Consider the following 14,761-nt stretch of genomic DNA (forward strand, 5'->3'; position numbering starts at 1 on the left):
TTTTTTATAATTGAAATTGAAAACCGTGATTATTTTTAAACAAACCTGTAACGGTTCTCTTCTTCCTCTTCCTCTGAAGAAGAGGTGTAGCAGGGATCAGACCAAGACGCAGCGTAGTTATAATTTGTGGTTCTTTTAATAACGAAACTACACATGAAATAGACTACAAAATAAGAACCATGAAAACCCGAAACAGTCCCATGTGGTACTGACACAGGAGACAACCACCCACAAAACCCAACACAAAACAGGCTACCTAAATATGGTTCCCAATCAGAGACAATGACTAACACCTGCCTCTGATTGAGAACCATATCAGGCCAAACATAGAAATAGACAAACCAGACACACAACATAGAATGCCCACCCAGCTCACGTCCTGACCAACACTAAAACAAGGAAAACACACAAGAACGATGGTCAGAACGTGACAGAACCGACATAAAAAAAGAAATAATCGCCTAGCACTACTTTTTCTACATGTGGTTGTGTTACAGCCTGCATTTAAAATGGATTCCATTTAGATGTTTCTATACCTGGCCTACACACAATACCCCATAATGTCGAAGTGGAATGATCTTTTTTGAAATGTTTACAAATGAATACAAAATGAAATAGCTGAAATGTCTTGAGTCAATAAGTATTGAACCTCTTTGTTATGGCAAGCCCAGTAGAAGAATCACAGTTGTAATCGCTGCCAAAAGTGCTTCTACAAAGTATTTACTTCGTTTTGAGAATACTTACGCAAATTAGATATTTCTGTATTTAATTTTAAATAAATGTGCCAAAATTTCTTAAAACATGTTTTCACTTTGTCATTATCCAGTATAATGTATAGATGAGGTGAGACAATTTAAAATTAAATCAGTTTTTAATTGAGGCTGTAACACAGCAAAATGTGGAATAAGTCAAGTGGACACACGCACACTCCTATAAAAGCACCTGTCAATCAAAGCCATCAGTGTATGTCAGACACAAGCAATATTTATCCTTTCCATAAAACACATTAAAAAACTTTCAGATTTTTGGAAGTATTCTATAAGATAATGAATTGACAAGGAAAGTATGAAGGGGACAGCTATTCTTTAGTATGAAGATAGCCTAGGCTACTATTGTACTGTGTGGGGATAGGAGCGTGGCAATTTCTTTTGCCGCACCTAGGGGTGGCATATCAGCCAGAATCGGGCCTGGTCAGCAAATGAAAGGTTGATTAGTCTATAAATTAAAAAAATATTCTGTATCAAATTATACCATTGTCTATTGGACACAACATTATAGGCCTCAGAGCCAGAACAACCTTGTCGACTGCTGTTGAATAATTCATAAATAATCAGACACATTCAACCTTTTTTAAAAGAAGACCAATTTATTTATTTACTCGCAAGCAATGTATAAAATAATGTCCACGCATCAAACTATTTTTAGTTTGAGCCTATAGCACTTTACATCCCTGTGCAACTCGCAGATCAGCTGGTCCAACATCAAAGGACAGTTGGAAAGATGAGATGTTTTAAGGGAAACGTCACCCCTCCTCTATTTAACTAGGCAAGTCAGTTAAGAACAAATTCTTATTTTCAATGACAGCCTAGGAACAGTGGGTTAACTGCCTGTTCAGGGGCAGAACGACAGATTTGTACCTTGTCAGCTCGGGGATTTGAACTTGCAACCTTCCGATTACTAGTCCAACGCTCTAACCACTAGGCTACCCTGCCGCCCGTATATGTGCTTTCTTGAGCAGGGGGACCTTGCGGGCGCTGCAGGATTTCAGACCTTCATGGCGCAGTGTGTTACCAATTGTTTTCTTGGTGACTATGGTCCCAGCTGCCTTGAGATCATTGACAAGATCCTCCCGTGTAGTTCTGGGCTGATTCCTCACCGTTCTCATGATCATTGCAACTCCACGAGGTGAGATCTTGCATGGAGCCCCAGGCAGAGGGAGATTGACAGTTCTTTTGTGTTTCTTCCATTTGCGAATAATCACACCAACTGTTGTCACCTTCTCACCAAGCTGCTTGGCGAATGTCTTGTAGCCCATTCCAGCATTGTGTAGGTCTACCATCTTGTCCCTGACATCCTTGGAAAGCTCTTTGGTCTTGGCCATGGTGGAGAGTTTGGAAACTAATTGATTGATTGCTTCTGTGGATAGGTATCTTTTATACAGGTAACAAACTGAGATTAGGAGCACTCCCTTTAAGAGTGTGCTCCTAATCTCAGCTCGTTACCTGTATGAAAGAAACCTGGGGGCCAGAAATCTTTCTGATTGAGAGGGGGTCAAATACTTAGTTCCCTCATTAAAATGCAAATCAATTTATAACATTATTGACATGCGTTTTTCTGGATTTTTGTTGTTGTTATTCTGTCTTTCACTGTTCAAATAAACCACCATTAAAATTATAGACTGATCATTTCTTTGTCAGTGGGCAAACATACAAAATCAGCAGGGGATCAAATACTTCCCCCCCCTCACTGTATGAACAAATTCTTATTTTACAATGACGGCCTACTCTGGCCCAACCCTAACCACGCTAGGCCAATTGTGCGTCGCCCTATGCAACTCCCAATCACAGCCGGTTGTCAAACCAGGGTCTGGAGTGACGCCTCTAGCACTAAGATGCAGTGCCTTAGACCGCTGCGCCACTTGGGAGCCCACTATGACTGTGAGATGTGGTTGGCCCACCTAGTTTCTTAAGATAAATGCACTAACTGTATGTCATTCTGGATAAATTTAAATACGAGCGTTTCTGCATCTCACTAGTAGAAACGGGCCAGATACATTTCCTGGTTGTAAGCAAACCACAATATCCAGAATTCAATGTGTATTTCAAGACGTTGAGCACTGCCCCGTGGGTGTGTATACAATTGATGTGAGAAATATCAAAATGTCTTTGTTTCTAACTGCCATTACCCAACACAAGAAGAGGTTCACCAGCTGAAGAACATTCTGGAACATTCAACCAACACAAGATCCATATTCAGTTAGACTGATGTTGTAGTATAATTTAGAATGACTTGTATGCTCACAATTGCATTGTGGTATAGAAATTGCGTTCAAAAGTTTGGGGTCACTAAGAAATGTATTTGTTTTTGAAAAGAAAACTCATTTTTTGTCCATAAAAATAACATCAAATTTATCATAAATACAGTGTAGACATTGTTAATGTTGTAAATTACTATTTTAGCTGGAAACGGCAGATTCTTTATGGAATATCTACATAGGCGTACAGAGGCCCATTATCAGCAACCATCACTCCCGTGTTCCAATGGCACGTTTTGTAATCAAAGATTATCACTATCAAAGGCTAATTGATCATTAGACAACCCTTTTGAAATTATGTTAGCATAGCTGAAAACAGTTAATAAAACTGTTCTTCTTTAGACTAGTTGAGTATCTGGAGCATCAGCATTTGTGGGTTCGATTACAGGCTCAAAATGGCCAGAAACAAATAACTTTGTTCTGAAACTCGTCAGTCTATTCTTGTTCTGAGAAATGAAGGCTATTCCATGTGAGAAATTGGCAAGAAACTGAAGATCTCTTACAACGCTGTGTACTACTCCCTTCACAGAACAGCGCAAACTGGCCCTAACAAGAATAGAAAGAGGAGTGGTAGGCCCGGTGCACAACTGAGCAAGAGGACAAGTACATTAGAGTATCTAGTTTGAGAATCAGATGCCTCACAAGTCCTCAACTGGCAGCTTCATTAAATAGTACCCGCAAAACACCAGTCTCAACGTCAACAATGAAGAGGCGACTCCGGGATGCTGGCCTTCTAGTCAGAGTTCCTCTGTCCAGTGCCTGTGTTCTTTTGACCATCTTAATCTTTTCTTTTTATTGGCCGGTCTGAGATATGGCTTTTTCTTTGCAACTCTGCCTAGAAGGCCAGCATCACGGAGTCACCTCTTCACTGTTGACGTTGAGACTGGTTTTTTATGGGTACTATTTAATCTGGAACATGCTAACATCTCTGTTGACGAGTCTACGATACGTACAACACTGAATAAAAATGGTGTTCATGGGAGGACACCACAGAAGAAACTACTGCTGTCCAAAAACAACATTGCTGCACGTCTGAAGTTCGCTAAAGAGCACCTTTATGTTCCAAATATTCTGTGGACAGATTAAACTTAAGTTGAGTCGTTTGGAAGGCCCACTCAACACTATGTGTGGAGAAAAAAAGGCACAGCACACCAACATCAAAACATCATCCCAACTGTAAAGTATGGTGGAGGGAGCATCATGGTTTGGGGCTGTCTTAGGGGCTGGACAGCTTGCTGTCATCGGAAAAATCAATTCCCAAGGTAATTTTGCAATGTGGATGTTTAGACATGTGTTCAGTAAAGACATGAAAACGTGTAATTGTTTGTGTGTTATTAGTTTAAGACGACTGTCTTTGTCTATTGTTTTTTTCTCAGATGAAGATCAAATCACATTTTATGACCAGTTTATGCAGAAATCCAGGTAATTCCAAAGGGTTCACATACTTTTTGTTGCCACTGTAATCATTAGTAAACATGCTACTAGGTGAAGTTTATCTACAGGAAAACCATATTGTAGGATTTTTAACGAATTTATTTGCAAATTATGGTGGAAAATCAGTATTTGGAGGACAGAGGAGCCTCTTAAATAAGAAGTTACAGGTCTGTGAGAGCCAGAAATCTTGCTTATTTGTAGGTGACCAAATACTTATTTTCCCCCATAATTTGCAAATAAATTCATTAAAAATCCTACAATGTGATTTTCTGGATTTCTTTTTTCATTTTGTCTGTCATAGTTGAAGTGTACCTATGATGAAAATTACAGGCCTCTCTCATCTTTTTAAGTGGGAGAACTTGCACAATTGGTGGCTGACTAAATACTTTTTTGCCCCACTGTACACACGCACACAGAAATTACTGTTTTTGTCATGGTTCATATTGTAGGGGGGGATCGGGACTCCACTGCACGCTCTCTGTAGTGGGTCTGAGGGATATGCAGTTATTGTAATAACGCTGGATCAACCACCAGCTGTTTTGTTTTAATCAGATCCCAGGGGTTTTGTCCTGGTTGTGACCTGGTTTGTCCCCACGCTAAAACCTCCTGGGGCGTCAGGATACACACAGAGAGGCTTTAGGTCCTTTAGGATATTACTGTAGGAGGAATACACAGTTCCTCGGTCTAGCTGCTATTGATTTCATTTATTCGATCATTAAAAGTAGTAGGCTGCTCCAGCCGGAGACAACATTACATACATAAAACTATTATTGAAGATAAAAACACAATACAGTCCGGAAGCTTCTTTCCATTGTGGTCCCCATTTTTGGCAGTGAGATGGCAGATGGGCAAGACTGACACTTCACATGCATTCAATGCAATACAATTAAACAGTAAAATTGCATTGTATAACAATCACAAAGTGCTGTATGTAGAATCTGCAGTAGGGGAAACAGCGCCACTGTCTGCCCCACGGTCATTGGCATTGTTTTGTTGACAACGCAGAGGTGAGGAGCATCGCGCCACCCAGTAAAAAAAGAAACAAAGTACATATTCTGCTGTTCTATGACTCCCGAATGGAAAAAACACTGGTTTTGTTGTTTGCTGTAGCTTCTTTGTTGTTGTAATGTGTCAGTTTTAACATCAAGGATTCCAGCTTTAAAATGATATAAATGATAAACAAATAATAATACATAGTGTTTTTACGGTGCTTTTCTGGAACCCAAATATGCTTTATTCAGAGTTCGAGAATTAAAATAGGACAGTTTGTCTTATGTAATTGTGATTGTTTTGGCATGGGACCTTGGTCAGGAGGATTCGTTTTCTGTTTTTGCTTTTTTAAGTCTTATGGTCTTCTGTTTTTGTAGGCATGAGTGATTTTAGAGAGTATGAACTTTGGATACATGTCGGGCTTGAAGTTTGGTTTTACTCTGTGTAGTACTTCAATATCGTACTCTGCATTTATGCTGTTACCAGACGTCACTCAGAGGTTTGGAAGGAGCTACATATTTGGCTCCAGTGGGTAAGTGTTATTGATATTGCTGAGGTCAGGAGTCGGTCGTTTTCTCTTCCATGTACTTCAGTCCCATCAATTTATCACTTTACTACAGTAGCTAGTAGCTCCCTTCATTTTGTTCTTCCAAGAGCTTTGACTGGCCGTTCAGACACATTTCTTTATTAATTTGTGTTGTTTTTGTATTGATACTCTTGCAGGTATTACTACACAACCGGAAATGTCAGCAGTCTACAGTACAAATCATTTTGGGGAAATTAGAGTTAGAAACAACATCGAGAGGATACGCCGTGTTTCATACTGCTGCATAGCGTCATTTTCTCAGGGGAATTGTGTTTTTGCAGAAAATGTACACTTGTGTATAACCTGACTAACAATGACATATGACATCATATTTGTATTTGTATAAATCCAGTTAAGATGATCCTGTGTTATGACAAGAGAAAGGGATTCTTTTTCATTTCACTTTTTCACTTCCTCCCCAGATGTTAGGAAATACAAAAATGACACCAAGAGATGAAACCACAACAATGACTTTGTTCACAATATTACTGTACTAGGGCAAGGGTATTGCAAGACAGGTATTTTCAGATTACACAAATGCTTTATTCTCTTTTCATGATTCCTCCATAAGTGTGTTTATTAATCCCAACATCAGTAAATGTATAAAACCATGCATGTTTGATGAAAATCCATCATAGCCTAAATACTGCAATGCTACTTCCATGTTCTGTTCAGTTCATAGGATTTACATTGGCTACAACTCAGCACTTGGAGAATTCAGCATAGCCTTTAGCAGTATTCTAGCTCCCCCTTCTCTTCTCGCTTTGTTGTTATGTAGTATTGTGTGTAGATTGATGAGGGAAAAAAACTATTTAAATAATTTTATAATAAGGCTGTTATGTAACAAAATGTTGAAAAAGTCAAGTGGTCTGAATACTTTCTGAATGCATTATATATAGTACAGTACCTCTTAATACCCCAAATCATGTTAAGTTAAAAAAGTTACATTACTCTCACAATTAAACCCGATGAGGGTTTAGATCTTTAAAGCCAATTATCTCCGAATAGGTTTTTGCAGATAGAACCTTATAATTCTAAGGTCACGGGATTATGTTTCAACTATATTTAATTTGATTATTTTCATACTCCAACAAACCTGCATGCACAATAAAGTTAGTCATTTCCTAATGAAAGCCCTTTCATAATTATCCCTATTATCCCTATGTTGGAGCTCAGGCTTTATTTGAAAAGCTTTCCCCCGGTGTTAGTTATGAAGGCGAGATGTTAATTAAACAAGTATCTTGAGTTGTGTTTGCGTGTTCTTCAGTCTTGTTAAGATAGATGGTTAGGGTCTAATGAGTGGCGCGGTGGTCTAAGGCACTGCATCATAGTGCAACCTGTGCCACTAGAGATTCTGGGTTCGAGTCCAGGCTCTGTCGCAGCCGGCCGGCAGAAATGTCCCATCGCGCACTAGCGACTCCTGTGGCGTGCCGGGCGACAAATTGGTGCGGCTGGCTTCTGGGTTAAGTGGGCATCATGTTGGGTTGTGTTTCAGAGGACGCACGCCCCCAACCTTTGCCTCTCCTGCCATACGGGAGTTGCAGCAAAGAGATAAGACTGTAACTACCAATTGGGGAGATAAAGGGATAGAAAAAAGATGACTGGGCCAGGCAATGCAATTTTAAAAAAAAATTCTAATATAAAATATCTATTTGTTTAACACTTGTTTTATTACTACATGATTCCATATGTGTTATTTCATCGTTTTGATGTTAACTACAATGTAGAAAATAGTAATAATAATGAAAAACTCTTGAATGAGTTGGTGTGCCCAAACTTTTGACTGGTAATGTATATACATAAATTATATATATATCAGTCAAAAAATGGATGTAGCAACTACCGATTGCTCCTTTAAGTCTATCAAACGGGTTTGAGCATGTGTTCATTAGGCCTATGGATTTTTTAAATCAATTAGATTGAACAATAAAAGCCCCATTTGTTTTCAATAGCCTGGGATCCGCACTATGCAGCTGTTGCAAGAGCGCATTTTTCACTGGCTGTCCACAGGTTTCAAAAAGAATGATTGGTAAACCGCTTAAACTTCTTGAATGTAAGGTGTGTATATGGGAGGCGAAGTCAAGTGCAGGAGAGCAGAGTATAATAAACAGGCACACTTTAATACCGGTTAACAAATGACAGTACATAACACATACTAGTCCCAAATCAGTCTAAAACAAAACTGCAGCCCCTGACAAATATCCACGTAACAGATAACAGTCACTCACAAATACAACATGGGGAACAGAGGGTTAAATAATAAACAAGTAATTGGTTGAGTGAAGCCAGGTGTGATAAGACAAAGACAGTACAAATGGAAAATGAAAAGTGGACTGCCGAACGCCACCCGAACAAGGAGAGGAACCGACTTTGGTGGAAGTAATGACATTGAATTCAACTATTGGGTTCAAATACACATTTAGATTTGTGAACAGCCATCTACAATAACCACAATCCTTAATGTGCAGATAGCTAAATGAGAGAGAATGCCGTGTGAGTCACATCAATGCGCTATGTAGATATCAATAATAAGTGATATCCATATTGCCGTAGACTACAACCACTGCTGTCATCCTTACCTCCAAGTGTTTATTCAAGTTGGATAATCTTTGGATGCCGACAGCAGTCGTACCATTGGAAAACATAGCTTGGACTGTAGCCTACAAAAGCCTATTCCTGCTATTTTCCTTCCATCCAGCAAACACATTGGGTGTGTCATCATAGTGGTCTCTGACTCGCTCAGGTGGAACAAACTTAAACTTGTGACTTTTTTCAATGCAGAGAAGATAAATAAATATCTCGCAAACATTTAAACATAATTTAAACATAATTCTCAAAGTAATCATCTAGTTTTTCAAAAGTATCTGTAATCCAATTACAATATTTTTGTTGGTAACGTTACGGATTACAGTTGCCGTTTAAAAAAATCTACTTTGTGCATGACACAAGTAATTCTTCCAACGATTGTTTACAGACAGATTATTTCACTTATAATTCACCGTATCACAAGTCCAGTGAGTCAGATGTTTACATACACTAAGTTGACTGTGCCTTTATACAGCTTGGATAATTCCAGAAAATTATGCCATGGCTTTAGAAGCTTCTGATAGGCTAATTGACATAATAATAATATATGCCATTTAGCTGACGCTTTTATCCAAAGCGACTTACAGTCATGTGTGCATACATTCTACGTATGGGTGGTCCCGGGAATCGAACCCACTACCCTGGCGTTACAAGCGCCATGCTCTACCAACTGAGCCACAGAAGGACCACATAATATTATTATTATTATTATTATTATTATTATTATTATTTATTATTATTATATATTACTAATTGACATAATTTGAGTCAATTGGAGGTGTACCTGTAGATGTATTTCAAGGCCTACTATCAAACTCAGTGCCTCTGCTTGACATCATGGGAAAATCAAAAGAAATCAGCCAAGACCTCAGAAAAAAATGTAGACCTCTACAGATCTGGTTCATCCTTGGGAGCAATTTTCAAATGCCTGAAGGTACCACGTTCATCTGTACAAACAATAGTACGCAAGTATAAACACCATGGGACCACGTAGCTGTCATACCGCTCATGAAGGAGAAGCGTTCTGTCTCCTAGATATGAACGTACTTTGGTGAGAAAAGTGCAAATCAATCCCAGAACAACAGCAAAGGACCTTGTGAAGATGCTGGAGGAAACAGGTAAAAAAGTATGTATATCCACAGTAAAACGGGTCCTATATCGACATCACCTGAAAGGCCGTTCAGCAAGGAAGAAGCCACTGCTCCAAAACAGCCATAAAAAAGCCAGACTACGGTTTGCAACTGCACATGGGGACAAAGATCGTCCTTTTTGGAGAAATGTCCTCTGGTCTGATGAAACAAAAATAGAACTGTTTGGCCATAATGACCATCGTTATGTTTGGAGGAAAAAGAGGGATGCTTGCAAGCCGAAGAACACCATCCCAACCGTGAAGCACAGGGGTGGCAGCATGATGTTGTTTGGGTGCTTTGCTGCAGGACGGACTGGTGCATTTCACAAAATAGATGACATCATGGGGTAGGAAAATTATGTGGATATATTGAAGCAACATCTCAAGACATCAGTCAGGAAGTTAAAGCTTGGTCGCAAATGGGTCTTCCAAATGAATAATGACCCCAAGCATACTTCCAAAGTTGTGGCAAAATGGCTTAAGGACAACAAAGTCAAGTTATTGGAGTGGCCCTCACAAAGCCCTGACCTCAATCCTATAGGAAATGTGTGGGCAGAACTGAAAAAGTGTGTGCGAGCAAGGAGGCCTGCAAACCTGACTCAGTTACACCAGCTCTGTCAGGAGGAATGGGCCAAAAGTCACCCAACTTATTGTGGGAAGCTTGTAGAAGGCTGCCCGAAATGTTTGACCCAAGTTAAACAATTTAAAGGCAATGCTACCAAATACTAATTGAGTGTATGTAAACTTCTGACCCACTGTGAATGTGATGAAAAATATACAAGTGGAAATAAATCATTCTCTCTGCTATTATTCTGACATTTCACATTCTTAAAATAAAGTGATGATCTTAACTGACCTGACAGGGACTTTTTACTAGGATTAAATGTCAGGAATTGTGAAAAACTGAGTTTAAATGTATTTGGCTAAGGTGTATGTAAACCTCCGACTTCAACTGTATACGTGATTCTAAGTTTGACATGTGCTTCTTCCCTCCACAGTTTCCTCATGGTCCTGGTATGCCTTATCTTCAGTGTCCTGTCCACCATAGAACACTATGCCGATTTTGCCAGCGGAACACTCTTTGTGATGGTGAGTGGATTTGGGATGGATTCACCAAATCAGTGACCTACCTTTTGATTTTGTTTTATTGTAATACCATCCACATCCACATGATGGGAGTAGAACATATTGAGTGGGACGCAGACTTAACCTCCATCTTAAATTCAACTGACTTCGAGCTCAGTGTTCCAACAGTATTATAAAAATTGTGAACCTCAAATGAAATGGAAAGGGTCTATATAGGTGCATGAGACTATATCTATTAGTTATTGGCATGCTTCAGAGCTTACTGTTGGGGATATTGGTTGATGTACATTATATTGGCTACTCAGTGTTGTTACTCTCAGTGCTATCAGTCCTATTCTCACAGGTAGAGAAATACTGATATGGTGCAGGATAAAGACTTTGCATCATGCTTTGCATCTAAACACACACACACACACACACACGCTCACACTCACCTCACCAGTGTGGGGGCAATCAGAAGACAGGACTATACAGAGTGTTCTCTAAACTTTTGGCAAGTGCCCTTTGGAGGATTCCCTGGCCGCTGAGTTATTCATTTATTACACCCTGGAAGAAGAGCTCTCCTATCAGCAGCTTGGTTAGATCGAGAACAGTAGGTAGTAACCCAGTGGGTAGGACAGAAGACAGACAGTTAGAACAGTAGGTAGTAACCCAGTGGGTAGGACAGAAGACAGACAGTTAGAACAGTAGGTAGTAACCCAGTGGTTAGGACAGAAGACAGACAGTTAGAACAGTAGGTAGAAACCCAGTGGGTAGGACAGAAGACAAACAGTTAGAACAGTAGGTAGTAACCAAGTGGGTAGGACAGAAGACAGACAGTTAGAACAGTAGGTAGTAACCCAGTGGGTAGGACAGAAGACAGACAGTTAGAACAGTAGGTAGTAACCCAGTGGTTAGGACAGAAGACAGACAGTTAGAACAGTAGGTAGAAACCCAGTGGGTAGGACAGAAGACAAACAGTTAGAACAGTAGGTAGTAACCAAGTGGGTAGGACAGAAGACAGACAGTTAGAACAGTAGGTAGTAACCCAGTGGTTAGGACAGAAGAAAGCTATAACAGATGAGCTAGAAAGCAGTAGTTACATTAGAGCATTAGAGGTAGAGTTACCCATTGTAACAAAACATTTGTAACTCAAAACATGAGAGTTGCAAAACCTACAAGGTAGTATTATTAAGGAAGACAGGTGGCAATGTCCTGAGGGGAATATTTTAGTTACTAAACTGTTCAACCCCATTTTATGTGCACCTGCATGTGTGTGTATGATGTAATAGTGTTTGTGTATTTCATAACTTCTGTGTATGTATGTGTGTTTGCGTGCGTGCATGAGTGAGTGAGAGACAGTCTTTGGCATCATGGCACGTACTTGTGGTGAAGTGGCTATACTTAGCGAGTTCAGGGTTAGCTGACATCCATGAATCTGTGTGCTTGTTTTGGATGGCAGAGAGGACATTAGTCCTTAAGGATATTTGGCTTTCAAGACAGCTGCCAAAGTAAAGTTAGCCAGGCCAAGCAGGACGCACCGACATCCATCACGTGTCACACACTCTCGTCTCTCTCTCCTGTCCTGTCCTCCAGTTTACTCCAGGTCCACTGATGTCACAGCTATGTGGCACAGTGCACCACCAAACATCTGATCAGAAACTGGCCTCCACCATCATTCCACCATATTAACACAGAGCTTCCTCAAACATTTCCGAATGGCCCAATCCATCTCTAATCCATCTAATTACATTCAGATTGCTAATACACAGGCCTATGAATCAGCTCCATCCTAGTTTTATGAGATTAGGGAAAACAACAAAATGAACTATTAGCTGTTTTCTGCAAACTTCGAGTTACCGGTTCGTGACACCAAAATCCTTCGGACATGCAGGTGAACCATTTTAGAATTTTGGGGATTTATTGTAATCCGATTTGATTTCCATGTTCACCTGGTTTTACCTGGAAATGTCATTGTCAAATAGTTATGTTATAATGTAATTATTTGATAGTGAAGAACCAGAAATTACCCCATTTCTTGTATATAGTTTATACATTGAGTGGGGCAAAAAAGTATTTAGTCAGCCACCAATTGTGCAAGTTCTCCTACTTAAAAAGATGAGAGAGGCCTGTAATTTTCATCACAGGTACACTTCAACTATGACAGACAAAATGAGAAAAAAAATCTAGAAAATCACACTGTAGGATTTTTTATGAATTTATTTGCAAATTATGGTGGAAAATAAGTAACAAAAGTTTCTCAATACTTTTTTACATACCCTTTGTTGGCAATGACAGAGGTCAAACGTTTTCTGTAAGTCTTCACAAGGTTTTCACACACTGTTGCTGGTATTTTGGCCCATTCCTCCATGCAGATCTCCTCTAGAGCAGTGATGTTTTGGGGCTGTTGCTGGGCAACACGGACTTTCAACTCCCTCCAAAGATTTTCTATGGGGTTGAGATCTGGAGACTGGCTAGGTCACTCCAGGACCTTGAAATGCTTCTTACGAAGCCACTCCTTCATTGCCCGGGCGGTGTGTTTGGACCCAACCACGTTTCATCTTCAATGCCCTTGCTGATGGAAGGAGGTTTTCACTCAAAATCTCACGATACATGGCCCCATTCATTCTTTCCTTTACACGGATCAGTCGTCCTGGTCCCTTAGCAGAAAAACAGCCCCAAAGCATGATGTTTCCACCCCCATGCTTCAAATCAAATCAAATCAAATCAAATTTTATTTGTCACATACACATGGTTAGCAGATGTTAAATGCGAGTGTAGCGAAATGCTTGTGCTTCTAGTTCCGACAATGCAGTGATAACCAACAAGTAATCTAACTAACAATTCCAAAACTACTGTCTTATACACAGTGTAAGGGGATAAGGAACATGTACATAAGGATATATGAATGAGTGATGGTACAGAGCAGCATACAGTAGATGGTATCGAGTACAGTATATACATATGAGATGAGTGTGTAGACAAAGTAAACAAAGTGGCATAGTTAAAGTGGCTAGTGATACATGTGTTACATAAGGATGCAGTCGATGATGTAGAGTACAGTATATACATATGCATATGAGATGAATAATGTAGGGTAAGTAACATTATATAAGGTAGCATTGTTTAAAGTGGCTAGTGATATATTTACATAATTTCCCATCAATTCCCATTATTAAAATGGCTGGAGTTGGGTCAGTGTCAATGACAGTGTGTTGGCAGCAGCCACTCAATGTTAGTGGTGGCTGTTTAACAGTCTGATGGCCTTGAGATAGAAGCTGTTTTTCAGTCTCTCGGTCCCAGCTTTGATGCACCTGTACTGACCTCGCCTTCTGGATGATAGCGGGGTGAACAGGCAGTGGTTCGGGTGGTTGATGTCCTTGATGATCTTTATGGCCTTCCTGTAACAACGGGTGGTGTAGGTGTCCTGGAGGGCAGGTAGTTTGCCCCCGGTGATGCGTTGTGCAGTCCTCACTACCCTCTGGAGAGCCTTACGGTTGAGGGCGGAGCAGTTGCCGTACCAGGCGGTGATACAGCCCGCCAGGATGCTCTCGATTGTGCATCTGTAGAAGTTTGTGAGTGCTTTTGGTGACAAGCCAAATTTCTTCAGCCTCCTGAGGTTGAATAGGCGCTGCTGCGCCTTCTTCACGACGCTGTCAGTGTGAGTGGACCAATTCAGTTTGTCTGTGATGTGTATGCCGAGGAACTTAAAACTAGCTACCCTCTCCACTACTGTTCCATCGATGTGGATAGGGTGGTGTTCCCTCTGCTGTTTCCTGAAGTCCACAATCATCTCCTTAGTTTTGTTGACGTTGAGTGTGAGGTTATTTTCCTGACACCACACTCCGAGGGCCCTCACCTCCTCCCTGTAGGCCGTCTCGTCGTTGTTGGTAATCAAGCCTACCACTGTTGTGTCGTCCGCAAACTTGATGATTGA

The 14,761-nt window shown here is 40.3% G+C and overlaps 1 protein-coding gene across 1 annotated transcript in view; it reads left to right on the top strand.

Moving 5' to 3' along the window:
• The first annotated feature begins 5,871 nt into the window (after positions 1-5,871).
• The window catches only part of LOC118358773 (potassium voltage-gated channel subfamily KQT member 1-like), a 34,886-nt gene continuing 25,996 nt past the window's right edge, over positions 5,872-14,761 (top strand). Inside the window, exons 1-2 of the mRNA XM_052481111.1 lie at positions 5,872-5,990; positions 10,758-10,848. Coding sequence (XP_052337071.1) covers positions 5,872-5,990; positions 10,758-10,848 — 210 coding nt within the window. The remainder of the gene's footprint in view (positions 5,991-10,757; positions 10,849-14,761) is intronic.

This window comes from Oncorhynchus keta, chromosome 26 (genome assembly GCF_023373465.1).
Source record: "Oncorhynchus keta strain PuntledgeMale-10-30-2019 chromosome 26, Oket_V2, whole genome shotgun sequence".
NCBI lineage: Eukaryota > Metazoa > Chordata > Actinopteri > Salmoniformes > Salmonidae > Oncorhynchus > Oncorhynchus keta.